This window comes from Xiphias gladius, chromosome 6 (assembly GCF_016859285.1).
Source record: "Xiphias gladius isolate SHS-SW01 ecotype Sanya breed wild chromosome 6, ASM1685928v1, whole genome shotgun sequence".
Classification (NCBI taxonomy): Eukaryota; Metazoa; Chordata; class Actinopteri; order Istiophoriformes; family Xiphiidae; genus Xiphias; species Xiphias gladius.
In genome coordinates, this window is record NC_053405.1 from 6758685 (window position 1) to 6776759 (window position 18075).

The window sequence follows — 18075 nt, forward strand, 5'->3', positions numbered from 1 at the left end:
TACATATATGGTGCATTATCCTGCTGGACGTAGCCATTAGAAGACGGTAGATGGTGGCCATAAAGGGCTGCACGGGGTCATCAACAATACTCTGATAGGCTGTGGCTTTCAAACCATGAGTGATTGGTGTTAATGGGTCCAAACTGTGCCAAGAAAACATTCCCCCCAACCATTACACCTCCACCAACAGCCTACACTGTTGACACAGGGCAGGTTGGGTCCATGGATTCATGCTGTTGATCAAATTCTGACCCTACCGTCTGCCTGCCTCAGCTTAATCCAGATTCATCAGACCGGGCTCCGTTTTTCCAGTCTTCAGCTGTCCAGCTTTTGATGAGCCTGTGCCCCTCTGCAGCGCAAGCGTAACCCGACGTGGCCTTCTGCTGTTGTAGCCCATCCGCCTCAAGGGTCGTGTTGTGCATTCTGACACGCTTTTTCTGCTCACCAGAGTTTTAGAGAGGGGTTATCTGAGTTACCGTAGCCCGTCTGAGAAAACCGTAGAGACTGTTTTGTGTGAAAATCCCAGGAGATCAGCGGTTTCAGAAAACACTCAAAACCAGCCCGCCTGGCACCGACAATCGTGCCACGGTCAAAGTCACTGAGATCACATTTTTTTGCCCCATTCTGATGTTTGATGTGAACATTAACTGAAGCTCCTGACCTGTAACTGCACGATTTTTTGCATCGCACCGCTGCCACAGGCTTGGCTGATTGGACAATTGATTCGATAAACAGGTGTACAGGTGTTCCTAATAAAGGGCGCGGTGAGTGCAGGACAGATTCGGCCGTGCTTGGACAAGTGATTATTTACAGTAGGTCAGAAAGGTAGAGAAGTCTGGGGAGAGTAGTTTTATGTTCAGTCATATATTTATCGTGCTTTTACTGACACCTGTTGCTTCATTCGCAAAGGTAAGGCCTTCCTTGTGATCTTCCAATGGTAAAGTAGAGCGCTTCAGTCGGTTGTCTCGCCTGCATCCTGGCTGTGTCTGAGGTTGTTTCCGATTAAAATAAAAACCCCAAAACATTAGCATAATCTTTATACGATGGGATTTTAGGAATCACAGTGTTTACAGGTAGTACATCTGTATTTCACATGATTGATCAGTGGAGTGTAAGGGAACAAAAACACCACCCTGATGTCGGTGTATTAAGGTTATTATTAATGTTACAAATGAGTGTATTCATCCGCTAGAAGTCCTAAATCAGTCTTCAGCATGCCGGTTTTGCATTAAGGTTGCACTCGGCCATCTTACCAGTTAAAGATATCATTATTTCAACGTCCTGCTTAAGGCCCCTCAGCGAAAGACCACGAGTCGCATCCCATCTCGTCATAATGAGGAGCAAGCCACTCATAACGGTACATTTCCCCGAGGGGATCAGATTCAGCTTCTCGTGAGGTGGGAGGCCGGTTGCTATACTGGCTCGGGACCGCCGGGTGGCGCTGTGCCGTCGCAGAGCCGCCATGCCGGGACGCGGCCACCGGGCATTAAAGCTCGGATCAGTCGGAGAGGAACGGTTGATTGGCTTGCGATCCGCCGCGCTCTGTGCCGATTGGGCAGGAAAGGTGTGAGGACGCGGAGAGCGAGAGGAGAGGGAGCGGAGATCCACGAGCAGTCTTACGCGTCTCAGTCCCCGCTGACTCTGCCGGTGCAGCAGCAGCAGCAGCAGCAGCAGCAGCAGCACGCGCGCGTACGCACACACACACACACACGCACGCGCGCACACACACTCGCACACACACCCGCCAAACACCCAGAGGACTGAGATGTGACTGTGCATCGGAGGAATACAGCGTGTTTCTGCGGGGATTTTCTCTGTCAGCCGGATAATGGGAGCGGACAGGCGGGGAGTCGTTTTGGCCAAGCCGGCCACTTGGGCTGCGCTGCTTCTCTGGGTGGTTACTTCGGTGCATGCAGTGGAAGGTAGGTGGGCACAGAGGGGACGTTTTCCAGTGTTCGGCGGGTGCGGGGTGAAGCCTTGAATTAATCTGAGGCACGAAGTGTGGGGAAGGAAGGAGGATGCAAAAAGCTGTCGGGTCAACTAACCCGTGTCTGGGAATCATCAGTCTAACATCCCTGTAATAATCTTTCTAAACACTTACAGTTGAACTTTGTGTAGGGCTCTGTATAGCTTGCCAGAGAAACATATGTTGTGATATTCCTGTGATATCTCTCTGCAGTTTATCATAAGAAGTTTCGCCCCCCCCCCACCCGGCTGTGTCAGAGTGAGTTGTCTGTGTTTGAGGGGTTTAGATGAGGGTTGATGGCCCTGTCAGCGGTGGAATTTGGGACCTCACAGGGAACTCTGCTGTGCTGTATTGGAGGCGAAAGACACTGTCGGTTATTGCTCACACATCACTGGTCACACACGAGGAGGAGGCGCATTAGATCAAAAACCAGAGTAACCCTAATGCTTTTCTAAAATGCTGTACTCTGCTTTTAGACTTTCATACTAGCTGCTGTCTTTTTAATAATCTTGAGGGATCTAAAACGCAAACACAACACAACCAAGCATGACTATAATATTAATTCCAATGATATTTAAATCACGTCATTGCATTAAATCATACGTTACTCCCCCGTAACCCCATTGCACAAGGTTCCTATGTCCTATGCTATGACTATACGGTATCGTATTTTGGGTGTTAGTATCACACCTGACTGTGTTTCTCCCTCAGTGCAGTGTTGTGGCTCGATTAACAGGCTGCTGCTCACCTAGAGCAGCCAACTGAGTCGTAACAATAGCCCACATAGCTCAGTGACTCTGTGTAGCTGTTATCACCTCCCCTACCGCTCCTCCTACCACTCCTCTTCAACGTCACCTCCCGCTCCTCCTGCTTTTTCCCCCGAAGCGCCGTCTCCCCCCTGCTCCTTACCGAACATCAGCTTCTGACTCTTCTGCTGCACCCCTCCAAGCATTGCCTCCCCCCACTTCTCCCAAAAGCGTCACCTACCTACGCCTCCGCTGCTCCTCACACCAATTCAGCTCCTGCTGCTCCTCTCTGATCATCCTATTCCTGCCCCTTTTCCTCAAGCATGACCTCCTTCTTCTTCTTCTACTCCACCCACCAAGCATATCCTAATCCATTTTTGTTTGTGTCTCTCCAAACATCTCCTGCTGCTAGTCCACAAGCATCATCTCCTACTGCTCCTCTCTGAACAACACCACCTGCTGCTCCTGCTGCGTCTCTCAAAGTGTGACCTCCTGTTGCTCTTCCAAAAGCATCATCAAACAATGGTCTTGCTGCTCCTCACAAAAAACGACCTCCTGCTTTGCTGCTGCTGCTCCTCAAACATTGCCTTTTGCTCCTTGTGCTTTTTCTCTCTAAGCATCACTTTTCGTTGCTGCTGCTCCCTCTCCCCTCTCACCTCCTGTTCCTCCTGTTGCTTCTCCATGCATCTTCTACAGCCAATGTACCTCTCCAAACATCTAGTTATACTCCTGCAGCTCTTTCATAAGGTTCACCTACTCATCCACCTGCTCCGTCTTCTCAAGCACAACATCCTGCTTCTTCTTCTACTCCTCCCCAAGTACCACCTGCTCCTTCTACCTCCTTTCTCCTCATCCTCCCCCTGCCTGTCCTGCTCTTCCTCAAGATCCCCTTCTCCTGCTCCTGTACGAGTCTTCACACTTCTACACCTCTCCTACCTGCTCCTCCTGTCTCCCCTTTAGTTTCCTCTCTTGCAGCATCTCCTCCCATGTCCTCTACCGCTTCATCTCCTCCTCCTCCTGCTGCTGCTGCTGCTGCTGCAGGAGGAGGAGGAGGTCCCTTATGGAGGCGCTAGATTAGTCTACTGCTGTGTTTTAATGGTGCGCGTAATGACGGGCTCCGTGGTGAATCTCCCCCCATTATGAGGAATGTAAATGTGTTGAAGGGCAGGTCTATTTTGATTAAACAGAATGGTGTGTGTGTGTGTGTGTGTGGGAGACAGAGGTAGAAGGTTAAGATAGAGAGGAGAGACAAATAGGTACAGTGTGGGTGGTGAGTTGTTTTGTGGTCATTGTGGCCTTTTCATGGTAAGTAGTTGCCTAATGAGCTGATGCATAAGCTGATCTGAGTCTGTTAGTGTATAATATATCCACTGCTGACACAGTCACTGCTATTATCTCTGCTCTGTGTACACTTGTCCTCTGTAAACCTTTAGGACTTTTTTTTTTATAGCGCCCTACTCAGCATACCAAAGAATCTGCAAACCTTTGCATTTGAGAAGCTAGAACCCCAAAATAGTTTAACAGATGATTAAATAATAATCAAAACTGTTGGTGATTACTTTTCTTTCCACCGGCTAATTGATTAATTAACCAATTGCCTCGGCTCTAATCTGTTGACATGAGTACAGACGGGTGACAAATGAAAGGAAAAACCTGAAAAATGAGTGGAGAAACGGGATGACAGTGCCGCCATCCATAGGGCACCAGGGTTCACTGAATGGTTTTGATGAGTATGAAAACGATGTGAGTCATATGCTATGGCCTTCAACCCAGTTGAACACCTGTGGGAGATTTTGGACTGAGTGTTAGACAGCGCTCTCCACCACCACCAACATCAAAACACCACATGAGGGAATATCCTCAGGAAGAATGGTGTCCATCCCTCCAGTAGAGTTCCAGAGACTTGGAGGATCAATGCCACGGAGCATCGCCGCTGTGCTGGTGGCTAATGGTGGCCCAGCGCCTTACTAAGACAATTTAAGTTGGTTTTTCCTTTAATTTGTCACCTTTCTGTATATAATGGTTGGGAAAAGCTTCCCTGTGGCTGTCATTCCATAAAAAGAAACAAATTACTGAGAGGAAGTATAAAGTAATACATAAAGATAAATCAGCTGTGACAAGCCATTTTAGCTCGATTCAAAATTCATTATATGTTCATTAAACAGGCTTTCACAAAACACAAACCTTCCTTTAATGTTTCTTATTAATATACTTACTAATTGGGCTGCAACTAACAAATATTTTCATTATCAATTAATTGGACAGTTTTTGTTTTGTTTTTTTCTGTTGGATTAATGGTTTGTTTATTAAATGTCAGACAAGAGTTATTCTCATATTCCAGAGGATGTTTGGCATTTCTGCTCGACATGACTGAAGTTATTAATCAGCTTTGGTTGCAGATTAATTTTCTGTTTATTGATTAATCAGCTCCAGTTCACTTAGGTCATTATATCTTTATTTAAGTTTGATAGACAGCATTTTTTTATACATTTCAGCCTCATTTCACTTATGTTACCTTTTTTTAAATATATATATATATATTACATTTTATTTCCATCGAAGTTTAGTATAAAGTCTAGAGCTGCAACGATTAGTCTATTAGTTGATTGACAGAAAATTAATCTGAAACTATTTTAATAATGACTGAATAATTGTTTTTGTATTTTAAGAAAAAATGATAAACGTTTGCTGGTTCTAGCTAATCAAATGTGAGGATTTTATGCTTTTCTTTGTCGTACATGGGAGTAAACTGAATATCCTTGGGCTTTGAAGTGATGGTCAGATGAAAACATGGAATGTGCAGACTTCACCTTGGGCAGTGGGAAATTCTAATGTTTTATACTATTTTCCGACATTTTATACACAAATTAATTGAGAAAATAATCAGCAGATCGTTTGATAATGAAAGTAATTCAACCCTAGCAAAGCCTCACACAACTACTTGGTCAAAACTCAAATTTAAGGGATCCTTTTTACAAAAAATTGTGTAAAAGATGTAAAATAATATTGGCCAAATCATCATCATAAATGCATTAATCTCAAATATCAGTATCAGCTTTGGTATTTGTCTATCTGTCTCCATGTGTTTTTCTCTGCATCTTGATGTTTCTTTTTTCCCCGACCCTGCTGATTGTTGTGTATGAAGTGAGTACCTTGCCAGATTTGAAATGTCTTTGTCTTGATCATGTCTGTTGTTTACAAAGGCAGCCATAAGCAGTTTTTGAGAGCGAGAAATCAGGCAGCCTTTGCAGATGGGGAGTGGAGAAATACTTGAAAGGTTTTCTATCAGAAACAAAGGTACACATAAGGGATATATTATTCTGGCTATAGCTTTTTTGCTGTCATCCACGTAGCCTGAAATTGCTGCAATTGTTCAGTGACCTTAACTTTCCCTCAGGACTTGGACCTATTTAGAGAACCCAAAATGCAGTACAGTAATCCGGCATTTGACCCCGTTATTTTGAAAGTCAGCGCAAACCCTGACCCAGCGGATATTGTTGGGTATAAGTGCTACATATCCCCCAAACAAGCCCTGCGAGGTGGGGCAAAGTCATCTGTGTCTGAAGCAAATGCCCCGTCAGCAGCGGGCTCTCTCACTGAAATTGCTGATATGTGTCAGCGTTGAGTGTCCAGAGGTCGAGGAGTTAATTTTTTTTTTTTTTGTGACTTTTTAATGCAAGAGCTGCTAGTTGGAGCTTAATTTAGGAATCCTGAATCGGTGTGCCGCTGCTTTTCCCCTTCCGTACAGGCAAGGATACATGTAAAATGTGCTCTGTACATATGGTTACCCTGCACAGATTATTTCTGCTCTACATGTAAACTATTGTGCTTTTCCCTGGAGCCTGAACACATACATGCTGTGCCCCATCTGTCATCTTGTGGGAATGCTAAAGGTTAAACATCGTAGATCCTCTTTTAGATGCTGGTATTAACATGACAAGCTGTGATTTGTGACTTTGTTCAGCATGTGTGTGTGTGTGTGTGTGTGCACGGGCATGTGCAACAAATGATGAACAAATGAACTCCTCGGGGAAACGTATCATGCACTTATTTAGAAGAGATATGCAGATGACACATTGCACGTACAGCACTGCCACCGCACATACTCTCTCTCTCTCACACACACACACACACATACTCACACACACACACACACACACACACACACAGACACACACACGCTCGCGTACTGTACCCTGCGCCATGCTCTGCCAGCTCATGTTTTAAAGATGTAGTTTCTATATTCATCTGTTGACAGGTTATCAATGTGACAGACAGATAGTTGAACTGGGGAAAAGTGGGAGTTTGGAAGAAGATCCTTCACACCAGTCTTGAGGCTTTTACTCCAGTGTTTCCAAGTCTGTTTTTCCTCTGGGCCTTCCTTTAGTATTAAATATTTATTTTCACACAGCATTGAAATAGTTTCTGAATAAATTTGTTTTTTCTTCTCACAATAGGTACTTGGAACCTGTGGGAATATTTACCTTTGGCTGAGAGACTGGGAGTCCTGGGCGTTGGTGCCGTATATCCCGTGGCGAATTGGGCATCGGGAGGCAATTTCAGATCAGTCTGTTATTAGACACCATGCGCCTCTACACCCACAGTTTCCAGTGGTTCAGGAAGTAATTTCTAACAAAACATGCCCAGTGTTTACTGAGACGTCATTAATAAGTTATGTTAGCGGGATGATATATCCTTAGCTATGAGTCTTCACACCTTGGCTGTGAAATTTCACAGGACTCAACAATCCCGTTCTTATAGGCAAGGAAGAACTTGTCGGTCTACTGGATCAGTGACGGGTCATGTCAATCACTGAGGAAAAATAGCAATTTTTAATGCGTACGTTTGGCAGCATTTCCATACCAAATGTTTGGGTCGCAATGCAGACCTCATTCAGCTGATTACAGATGTAGTCTGTACAACATGTTCTAAAACTGTTTATTGTGTCAACCAAAGCGGTTTTTTTTATGTCTTTTGGGGCAAGTCCAAGTCAGGTCTCACGTCTTCATTAGCAAATTACATGTCCAAATTCAATTTGTGAAGGCTGCCCGTTAAACTGACACAACACTTTAGCATTTTCCTTTCAAAACCCTGGTCAGTAATTGCATTTGAAATTTCATTATTGACCTTATGAATAATACTACGAGAAAAATAAAAAAAATTCTTGGAGCAAATTCCATCCACTGATGAGGGACATGACATGTGGCACCAAAAAAATTTCCAAAATTTGGACCTTGAGCTAAGAGGTTTTAGTCAAACTGTGTTAATAGTGTTTTTAACCAAACTAAGACATTTTCACAATGCGTAAGCAATGATTTATTGAAAGTTGAAAGTTTTTGCTATTAAAAGTGAAGTCCAACCCCCGATTCTTCTAAGTTAAGTCCATAAGTTCCAAGTCTACAGCAAAACAGACTGTACTGTACAATTGGACTGCACCTAAACAGAGGTTTTTGTTTTCATATTTTTGAGGGCAATGTATGCCTTCCTTCATTTGATAATTAAAGTAGAGAGATGAAAATGAGAGAGAGAGAGAGAGAGATGGGGATTACGTGCAACAAAGAGTAAAAGTTGGATGCAGACCAGGGACATTGCTGTTGGTGCCATGTTGAGCTGAAAGAATTAGTCAGTTAATCAATGAATGATCACTTCTCTGGCTCCCGCTTTTCCAAAATGAGGATTTGCAGGTTGTATACCTGCTGTATACAAAAGCATTGTATTCTCTCACTGACTATACTGTTTATGTCAACAACAACGGTCTGTCAGCATCTAAACCACCTTCATTACAGACATTTAACTACAATCACTAAATTTTCTCCTCCGCAGCTGCCATTGCTGACATGTTTAAAAAAACATAAATTGGTTTTAGCTGCGGAGGGAAGCAGAAGGCTCGCACATTATAAAGCACTTCACCACCCAGCCTCCTCAGGTTATTTGCATAACAAACCAGTCTAAATAGATTATATTTCCTGATATGAAACTATAATTGATACTGTTAGAGAACAGAGCACTGGTGGGCATAAAGGAAATGAAAGAATCCTTTGTTTTCACCTAAAATTCTCCTTTTCCTTTCACTGGGGTCCATTATGCAGTCACTTCAACTGATTTGCAGCACAAAGAGTCACATCAATACACCGCTATGTTAGACTGACGGCAAAGGCATGCTCTTTGAGTTGTTCTGTCTTCTGTATTGATTATCTTTTTCAACATGCAAGGTAAGCGATTGCATCAATTACCCTTTGTTTTAGGCAAAGGCAAAAATAATTTCTCTGTCCTCTCGCGGTAGACTTCACCAGGAAAAACAGGAGGAATGAGGGAACCTGAAATATGCATTTACTGCTTCTAAATGCAAATTAGGCATAAAGGGAGGGAGCGACTGCTCCAGACTGCAAGACTTTCCTTAAAGCCTGTAGTGATGGCACATCACCATCGTTCCACTTCAGAAAAAGGGCTTTACATGCATATTCTTGAGCAACTCTGGCTTGCAATATGCAAAATATCAGCGAAATACATTGAATGAATGTGTTTGGCCGCTTTCATTCTTTACTCAAATTACACCCTTAAGGTCTTTCAGGTGAAGACCAATACCAGCAACATGTCAGTCTGACTCTCAGTACTGTCTGTCCTCCTTAGCCTGTTCGCGCTACTGTGCCCACTGGGACCTTTTTGAAGACTTACAATGGCGAGAAAAATCTGCATAAAATGTGATCTGATCTTCATCTAAGTCACAAGTAGAGATAAACACAGCGTGCTTAAGCTAATAACACACAAGCAATTATAGTCTTTTGTGTTGTTATTGAGCACACCATTTAAACAGAGCTGGGGGGAAAAGTGTGTGAACTCTTTGCAAACTCCTTTGGCAGCAATAATCTCAAACAAGCGTTTGAAGTAGCTGCAGATCAGATATGTGTGTTGGATCGTGTTCAGGAGGAATTCTGGACCATTCCTCCTCACAGAACTGCTGCAGCTCAGCCATATTCTTAGGATGTCAGTTGTGAATCTCTTGAGCTCATTAAACAGCATCTTTATTGGGTTGAGGTTTGGGCTCTGACCGGGCCACTCCAGAAGGTGGATTTTCTTTACTTGACGTCGTTCTGTAGTGGATTTACATCGATGTTTAAGGTCATTGTCGTGCTGCATCCCCTGAGCTTCACCTGGAGGACCAGCCAGCCTGACATTATCCTGTAAGATACCATGATAAATGCGGGAATTCGTTTTCCCCTTGACGAGGGTGAGCTGTCCAGGCCCAGAGGCAGCAAAACAGCCCCAAATCGTGACGCTCCCGCCTTCATACTTCACTGTTGGGAGGATGTTTTCGTGTTGGTATGCAATGCTCTTTTTACACAGTATGTAGTGCTGCGTGTTTTATCACAAAAAAATTCATCGTTAGTTTCATCAGTCCACAAAACATTTTCCCAGTAGCACTGTGCAGTGTCAAAGTGCTGTTTGACAAAATTTAGCTCCGCAGTGACGTTTTCTGGGACAGCAGCCGCTTCCCCCACGGTGTCCTGCTATGGGCTCCATGCATGATTCGCGTATGGTAGACTCATGAACAGACATGTTAAGCGGCTCCAACGATTCCTTTCAGCCTCTACCTGTTACTCTGGTTCTTCTTTACCCGACTGAGCATTCCGCGTGGTGCTTGTGGAGTCATCATAGCTGGGCGCCCGCTTTTAGGGAGAGTGGCCACACTACTAAATGGTCTCCATTTATAGACGGTTTGTCTAACTCTTTCGGATTACTTTGTGGAAAAAAAAAAGTTGTGTTCTGTTCTGTTCTTCCACCACATTGCACGCTGCATACAGCTGCTCTGAGCTGTAGATCTCTATAGCTCAGCATATGACGGAACATAATGGCCCATTATTTATTTGCTGGTTGAGAGTGGGCCCTTTGCCAGCCCCTTCAGGGTTCCCGCTGTGAGCATATGGTCTCACAGATAGTCATGCTGGATATTAAGGACTGTGTCACTGTTGGAGTAAAGGAACGGGAGAGAGGACAAAATGGGGGAGACAACGCACATCACTGATGTTTGCCTCACCTTGAAAAGGTCGTGGAGGAAAAAGTGCCTCATCAGGAATTTGAATCAGTTTTGATCTGAAAGTCACGTTAAACTAAATAATTTTAAACTAATCCATTATGGATCAAGGGAAGAATAATGCAGGATTCATGTGTAAACAACTATCGCAACCAACAATAATTTTTTTTATTACTGATTAATGTCTCAATTTTTCAGTTAGTTGATTAATCATTTAGTCTGTAAATCTATTGCCTGTATAAAAAAAATTATAAATGTCTCTCACTATTCCCTAGAGTTCAAGATTATATCTTAAAATGCTTGTTTCGTCCAACAGTCAAAAACCCAAAGATAAAAGCGGAACCAATGACATTCCCTCAGCTCTGCTTAAGTTGTTAGTGCAGTAAGTGCCAATTAGCAAATGTTAGCATGCTAACATGCTAATCTAAGATTATGAACATGCTAAACGATATATGTGCGTAACATCAGACTTGTACCCTTGTATTTGTGAGCATATTAATATGTTAATGTTAGTGTTCAGCTCGAAGCCACGCTGGGCTTAAGTACAACCCAGCAGAGTTGCTAGTTTATTGTTTTCTTCGACCAACAGTCCAAAAACCCGAGGATACTGAGTTTGCTATAACATTTGACAATGAAAAGCATCAAAAATGTCAGAAATGATTTGGCTTTTTTGACAAGACCAAGAATTGTTTCTTGTTTTTTGAAACATTTTCCTTTCTATTTGTTGAAATTACAAAAACAGTTTCACCTCATAGTTGTGCTTTTCCACCTGCTCAGTCCTGTGTTCCTCTTTCTGTTTAAACTTTATCAAATCATGGTAGGTTGACCAAGCGTCCATGCTCTTTTGTAGCTGTATCCGATTTTTACGCTCGCTTGGTTTCATCCACACTTGCCTTTTACAGCCACAGGCTTCAGTTCTGTTGCCCACTAAAAGCTGCGCTGTTGGAGCGGCGAGGAATTCAGTGATTCTGCTCGGGAACAGAAGGAAACTGACCGCGGGAACAAGATTATTGTTCAAGTCCATGTACTCAGAGTGTCGACTTTTGTCTGGCAAAATGTCATACACCTGAGCTGGGGATGTATCATGGCCCCACATTTCAGACTTTTTTGTGGTCATACATTTTCTTTTTTTTCTACTTACTAGATTTCCAACGCGACGGGGGCAAAGCAGAAACCGGGTCAGAACAAACAGGCGTTTTGCCCCTGCCGCAGGGGAGCGACAGGGGCAATTTTACTTTGACAGTTTTACTCTGCGTGACAGCAGTTATGATAGCAAACCTCCTGAGAGATGGAGAGAGCAGGAGCCATTTTAAACATGCGCTTAGCATTTGAGCGGCTGTTAGCAGGCTTGTAATGCAGCTGAGCAATTTCTGACTGCGGTGGATTTAAGATAAAATTGGAAAAAAATTGAAATGAAAAGCTGTGAACACATTCATAGGTATGTACAGGCGAGGAGAATATTGCAACCTCTTTCCATCAGCATCTATAATTGTATGAGCCTTCTGTCTTAAACTGTTGATTAATCCACAAAAATATGTACGCTTTCATATTTTATTTACATCATCAAGAAAGAGAGCTGTAAGATATGAGATACAGGAGTTGGCATTCCAACATCTTGTTGGTCATGAGCCAGATGCAATATTAGCACAGCAAACATAATGCTATACTGCAAACATACAGTGTACTATGTGCTGTAAGCCCCCTGGCCCACCTGGACACTTCCGAGCTGTAAGACATTTCTTCATCTCAGAATGAGAAAATGAATTTTTTATTTGGGTCCCGGCCTGAACCCCCCGCTGCATAATCCACATCCCACACACTAACTTACAGTGTACTTGATCCTTTGTTTGAAATCTTCTTCCATGGAACACCAGCCTCTTCGGTGGGGAGAGTATACCCGAGTTGAACACTGCACAGCGAAAATTACAGCCGTGCGACTCGACAGCGTACAGTGGTGACACAAAATGACAATGACGAGTGAGTGTCCAAAATCTCAATTTGCTGCTGGCTAATGAGTAAACTACTGAGTGTCCATAATACAGGGAGAAGTCAAAGAGTGAATGAGGGAAGGATTTCGTTCACAGCCTTAGTTTTGTAACAAGTTTCCTTGTTACTGTACTAATTCATTTTTTAATTTGCACTTGGTTTGACTATTCTTTGTGGCATCTCAACTTTTTCCAAATTTCTAATCACTGTACGTCGCTGTCCCGTACTTTTTTTTACGGTTTCACAGTTGTTTCCAGTTCTAAAAATTTTAAAGGCCAACTTCTGTCTTCAGCGTTTATTGGAAAGCGCGCTTAGCTGTGCACCTACACGCATACAGAGGACAGAAGGCAAATTGCACTGCAGGGCTATCTGATTTCCCTGCAATACAATTGTGTGCAATTGTCTGGGAACTACATATTTTGTTGTTTTTTTTAAAGGGAAAAGAAATAAATACAACTACAGAAAACAGACATTAAAAATAAACCTTTCTTCAAATGTTAATGTGCTGTTACGTTTAATTTCATGAACTTAAAAAATAGAAAAAGCCTAAACAACTAATTGTGGCATGTAAAACGTTCAGTCCCCCTACTAAGTGAGCACGTAGTACATCATATTTTTGCATTTGTATTTCACTCAGCGTAGTCTTCTTGTTTGTTAAAAATTGCAAGCAGTTTTGCTGGAATGCTCATTTTAGTTGGTTTATCACAAACAATGCGGCATGCTCTAAGTGTCTCATATTTGAAAGTGTAATTTCCTGCTGTCCAGACAACTGAGAAACGAATGGGAAACACCAACCAAAAGGGAAAAAAAATAGAAACCTGATATGGCTGATAGTAACCAAGTAGCTGTAAACAGATTTTTAAATGTGCATTTTGTCCAAAGCCAAGAAATCCAAATTACAAACATAATACTGGAAAGACTGGTGAGATCTGCTTGTCTCAGTAACACAACACCAGTGAGATGAGAGTCATTGGTCCTTATGAGTGGGATGCATTTATGGGGGGGGACTGAAGACTTAAAGTACTCGAACACCGACAAACTATTCTCCAAGTCCCACAGGAGGCAAATAGACAGCAGTGAGAGGAGCAGAGGTCGAGACTGGAGGGAGGGAAGCAGAGACTCGCGGAGGAAAAGTGGAGTTTGATGCAGCTGCTGTGTTGCAGTCCTCAGGGTCAGTCCAGGAGGAGACATGGGTACATCTCTGTGACAGCAGGTCCAACTCTGTGTGTGTGTGTGTGTGTGTGTGTGTGTGAGATTGCACTCAAGCGAAGCAATGTGCTTGACTATACACCATGACTTGACTTTGAGGACCCTTGGACTACGCACACGAACGCAGCATCTTCAAGGCACGGATGATGAGCGCTGCGCTAATCAAAGCGACATGGATAACACTGCTGATGGTTAAACCAAAACCAGAGGAAAAAAAAAGACAAAGTCTGCATGTTTTTCTGAAGCAGCAAAAAAATAGTTCAATTTCTCTCGGTGTGTCTCTACTCTGCGTTTAAGTGAACTGACTTTTAACCTCCTTCTATCCCCCTGTCCTCCCTGCAGCCCCCATCAGCAACTCATCTCTCACATAGCTGAAGTTGTTTTGCTATGCTTGGTTTACCTTCGCTTTCCTGCAGAATTTGCATAATTATCTGGCTCAGGAAATAGCCGTGGTAGGTCACGGTACAGGTCGCGGTACAGGTGACCTTTAGGTGAACTCGGCTGCTTTAGTTACAACTCTCATCTCGATGTGATCTCATCACCTCTGTGACACAACTCTGAGGGGTTTATTAATGCAGAAATGGATTTTGGATAGTTTTTCATGTCTGTTCTGTGATTGCACTTGATTTTTGCAGCACCTCTTCAAAATGTAGAAAAGTGGCCTCTCAGCATTTGATTAAATAACAGGGGATCTAAAATTGTACATGTTTAAAAGCACTTCAGATAGCAATCAAAAATGCCCATTCCTCTGTTTGGAACAGTAATGAGCAAATTTCATATAATCTATAAATTAACTTGTAAATGGACCATTGTGTGTTAATGTCCATGAAGGAATCGGTCTGTGGTCTGTGATTATTGCAAGCGTATCTGTAATAAGGATTTCATTTTCTAATAGCAAGTGCTGCAGCGGATGCCAATTCGTCTTAGAGTGCGGACAGTGAATCCCAGGAACAGGCTTTATTTTCTCAGAAAGACTAAAGGAACAAATGCTAAATCAGAGACTGCGCTGAGTTTACAGGTGCCAGTGGCACAGAGGCTAGCCCGAACGTGATATTGTAAGAAGGTTGGACATAATATGCTGTAGCTTTATCCTGCATGTTTTCACTCTGTAGATAATCTTCCATGTTGTGTCCTTGGGTTGTTGTTGTTATCTCTGCCAAAGAGGTTATGTTTTTCGCCCGTGTCTGTTTATCTATCGGCAAGATTAATCAAAAAGTACAGAACCGATTTGCATCAGAATCGGTGGAGGGATTTTTCTCCTTTTCTGTGAAGTCTGGTGTATTCAGAAACAGATGTTGCAGGTCTGCAACTAATGATTATTATCATTATCAATTGTTTTTCTCGATTAATTCATCATTGCTTGGTCCATTAAGCGCCTGAGAAAAATGAAAATGTCCTTCAAAATTAACTAATGCCCAAGTTGGGCAAATTCTCACATTTGGGTAGCTGGAACCAGAGAATGTCTGGCGATTTTGTTTTAAAAAAGGACTTAAATGATTGATTGATTATCAAAAATGTTGCTGTTTAATTTTCTGTCAATTGACTAATCAATTCATTGTTATAAATGTGGTAATTTTTAATAATTTAAATAAAAATCCTTTCACCTCCATCGCATTGGTGTGGCAACAGAAATTCAAGAGACCCCGAAACCTTTAACATACAAAATCAGACATTTCTGTCTGCATGACTAGAGACTACTAGGTGTAAGGGAGGAACCTACCCTCCAACTCATTTTTATCCTTTATCCTTTTTCACGAACAGTAAAATAGACGGCACCAACGCGGTGCTCCGCAGAGGTTTCTTCCTCTCGGTAGGTCATGCCAGCAGCCGCTCCACCGTCACTTTGGGGTCTGCAGCGTGTGTCTGGTAGCGCGCGGCTCCACAGCGACATGACCGAGCTTCACACTGTGCCTCTTAGCCATGTTGCTCATTCAGGATCAGCACACCGTTTCTCACGGAATGCGGATGTCTTCCAGGCTGGTTGCGGCAGAAAACACGTGTCACCGGATTGACCCGCCGGTAGATTGAAAATGTCCCGGGAGCTGCGGCCGAGGTATGGTGGCATGTGGTCAGCTGATATCTCTCTCTCTCTCTCTCTCTCTCTTTCTCTTTGTTCATATCTGTCTTTCTCTAGCTGTCTCCGGGGCGACGAGTGGTGACACATGCTGACATGTGATAAACGGATCTGTGACTAATGACCTGCCTCAATAGAATACAAATGAGATGATTAGACAACTACTTTTATTCCAAGCAATGAAACTCTGCTGACAAAATAATACTTAAAGCCTGAGTCTGCTGGTTTTTAATTATCTCCTTACTGTATATTCTTACGGTTTAGTAGGGGGATTGTATAACATTAAAACTGGTATATCCGTTTTGTAGTTTGCTTTGTTCTTGGGGAATATTGATTGACTTGTCAGGTCCCGCTTGTCCTGGTAAACAACACCGGTTAAGTAAATTATATATTCATGTTCAGATTACCTTGTCAACTAGTGACTTTCCTCTCTGCCTGATCCCAACAGATCCAAACAGCATATCTGCCCAACCTGATGTTTTTCTTGGAATTCCAGCGTATCAGAAGTCCTTTGGTTTTTCCCTGGAAAACTTCATTCCTCAACCCTCAAAGGATACGGCTGACAATATTTTGCATTTATTTTTAGTGTGAACAAATCCCATAAAAAGACCAAAACCAACAATGTGTTGGTCCTTCTCAGTACTTTCTGACTATACTGTCTGTGACACTCAGGCCCAGGCCCACCGGTTCCTAATGAAGATAGAAATCTTTTAAAAAACAGGTCAGGGTTTTTTTTTTTTTTTTAAATGGGTCTGTAATTTCTTGAAACATCTGGACACTGTAGTTTTAACAAATGGTACTCAAACAGAAGTAAATATTCTATTTGTCGGGGACTATTTTCAGCTGCGGATTAATACGCGTGTTGCTCTGGTGAGTATTTACAGTAGCAGGATGGTGTGTGTTACAGAGGATCCCAAAATAAACCACACTGCCCATGTTCGTGGTATTGAAGGAGCATCCAAAGGAATTCAAAAAGATCATCATTAACAGAACCCTCAGTCTCTCTGCTTGACAGACAGGCCAGGCCAACATTTTGGATTACCTTTATTCACAAACCACTTTGACAATCCATAAGGTGATTTAAAAAAAAAAAAAAAAAAAAAATTTGGTTTATGGCGTTGGTCCTGTATTTGTTTTAGGTTAGTGTCAGGATGTCAGAGGACGGTGGTGATATTGACACAGCAAAGCGACTTAAAGTTGAACAGACTTTCCCTTCTTGTTATTTAGATGCATGAACGGGTCTTGGTCTCATTCTAGTGCCCTCTCGATGCAGTAAACGAGATGCTTTGGTAATACTTAACTTTGGACAACACAGTTGTATTGTTGCTTTTGTTAAATAGGAACAGTGTGCATAGTAGCGCAAGCGTTAAGTTAGTCAACTGATGAGAAAAAGTCATTAATGCTCTGCTATTTCTGCTACAGTGTGACGGTGACAACGTAAAAGGGCATGATTGTGGCTGGACTCAACAAACACATACTATAGAAAGAAAAGAATGTGAATTAAAACAAATGTGGTATATGCGCTGCATGTAGTTGATTTTGAAGTTGACTGATGTTGTGTAAAGTCTGCTTAAAAATGAGCTTATTTGAAGAACTGGGCCGCATTCGGGACGATTTAAGTGATCCGTTTCTGCATATGAAGATGTATAAAATGTAGGCTCGGCTGAGAATTTTGGCTTGATGCGCTCGAAAATACGCAGAGATTAGTGTTGCCTTCTCCGTGCACCTATAAACTTCAGAGGCTGTAATGCTGCTGTGGGTGTATTCTCTGTGAATAGGATGAGCTTGTCACGATTCGAGATGCAATGTAGATGTAGTGAGACAGACACGCTGTGGCCCATTTCCTTTCAGATGGGTCCTATTCAGCCACTGAGCCCTTTTCAGTCAGACTTTCTCCGATCGCAAGTCACATCTAAACTTATTTTAACACCCCACTTTGATTGACTTTGACTCCTGGGGGGTTCCTAAATAATTGTCAGTGTACATGCCAAAATGCAAATGAAATACATAAAATGGAAGTATATTTACTTAAGATTAATTTGATTAAAAAATGCGGGAGAAG

The 18075-nt window shown here is 42.7% G+C and overlaps 1 protein-coding gene across 2 annotated transcripts in view; it reads left to right on the forward strand.

The window, feature by feature from the left end:
* Positions 1 to 800: 800 nt before the first annotated feature.
* LOC120790732 (ephrin type-B receptor 1-like) overlaps positions 801 to 18075 on the forward strand; it is an 82632-nt gene continuing 65357 nt past the window's right edge. Inside the window, exon 1 of one of the 2 annotated variants that reach the window (XM_040128554.1) lies at positions 801 to 909. Coding sequence is in view for 1 of the 2 variants with exons in the window: in XM_040128553.1 (XP_039984487.1) it covers positions 1829 to 1922 (94 nt within the window). In the remaining variant the exon portion in view is untranslated. Of the gene's footprint in view, positions 910 to 1728; positions 1923 to 18075 lie in introns of those variants that run through there. The other variant, XM_040128553.1, reaches the window with a different exon arrangement.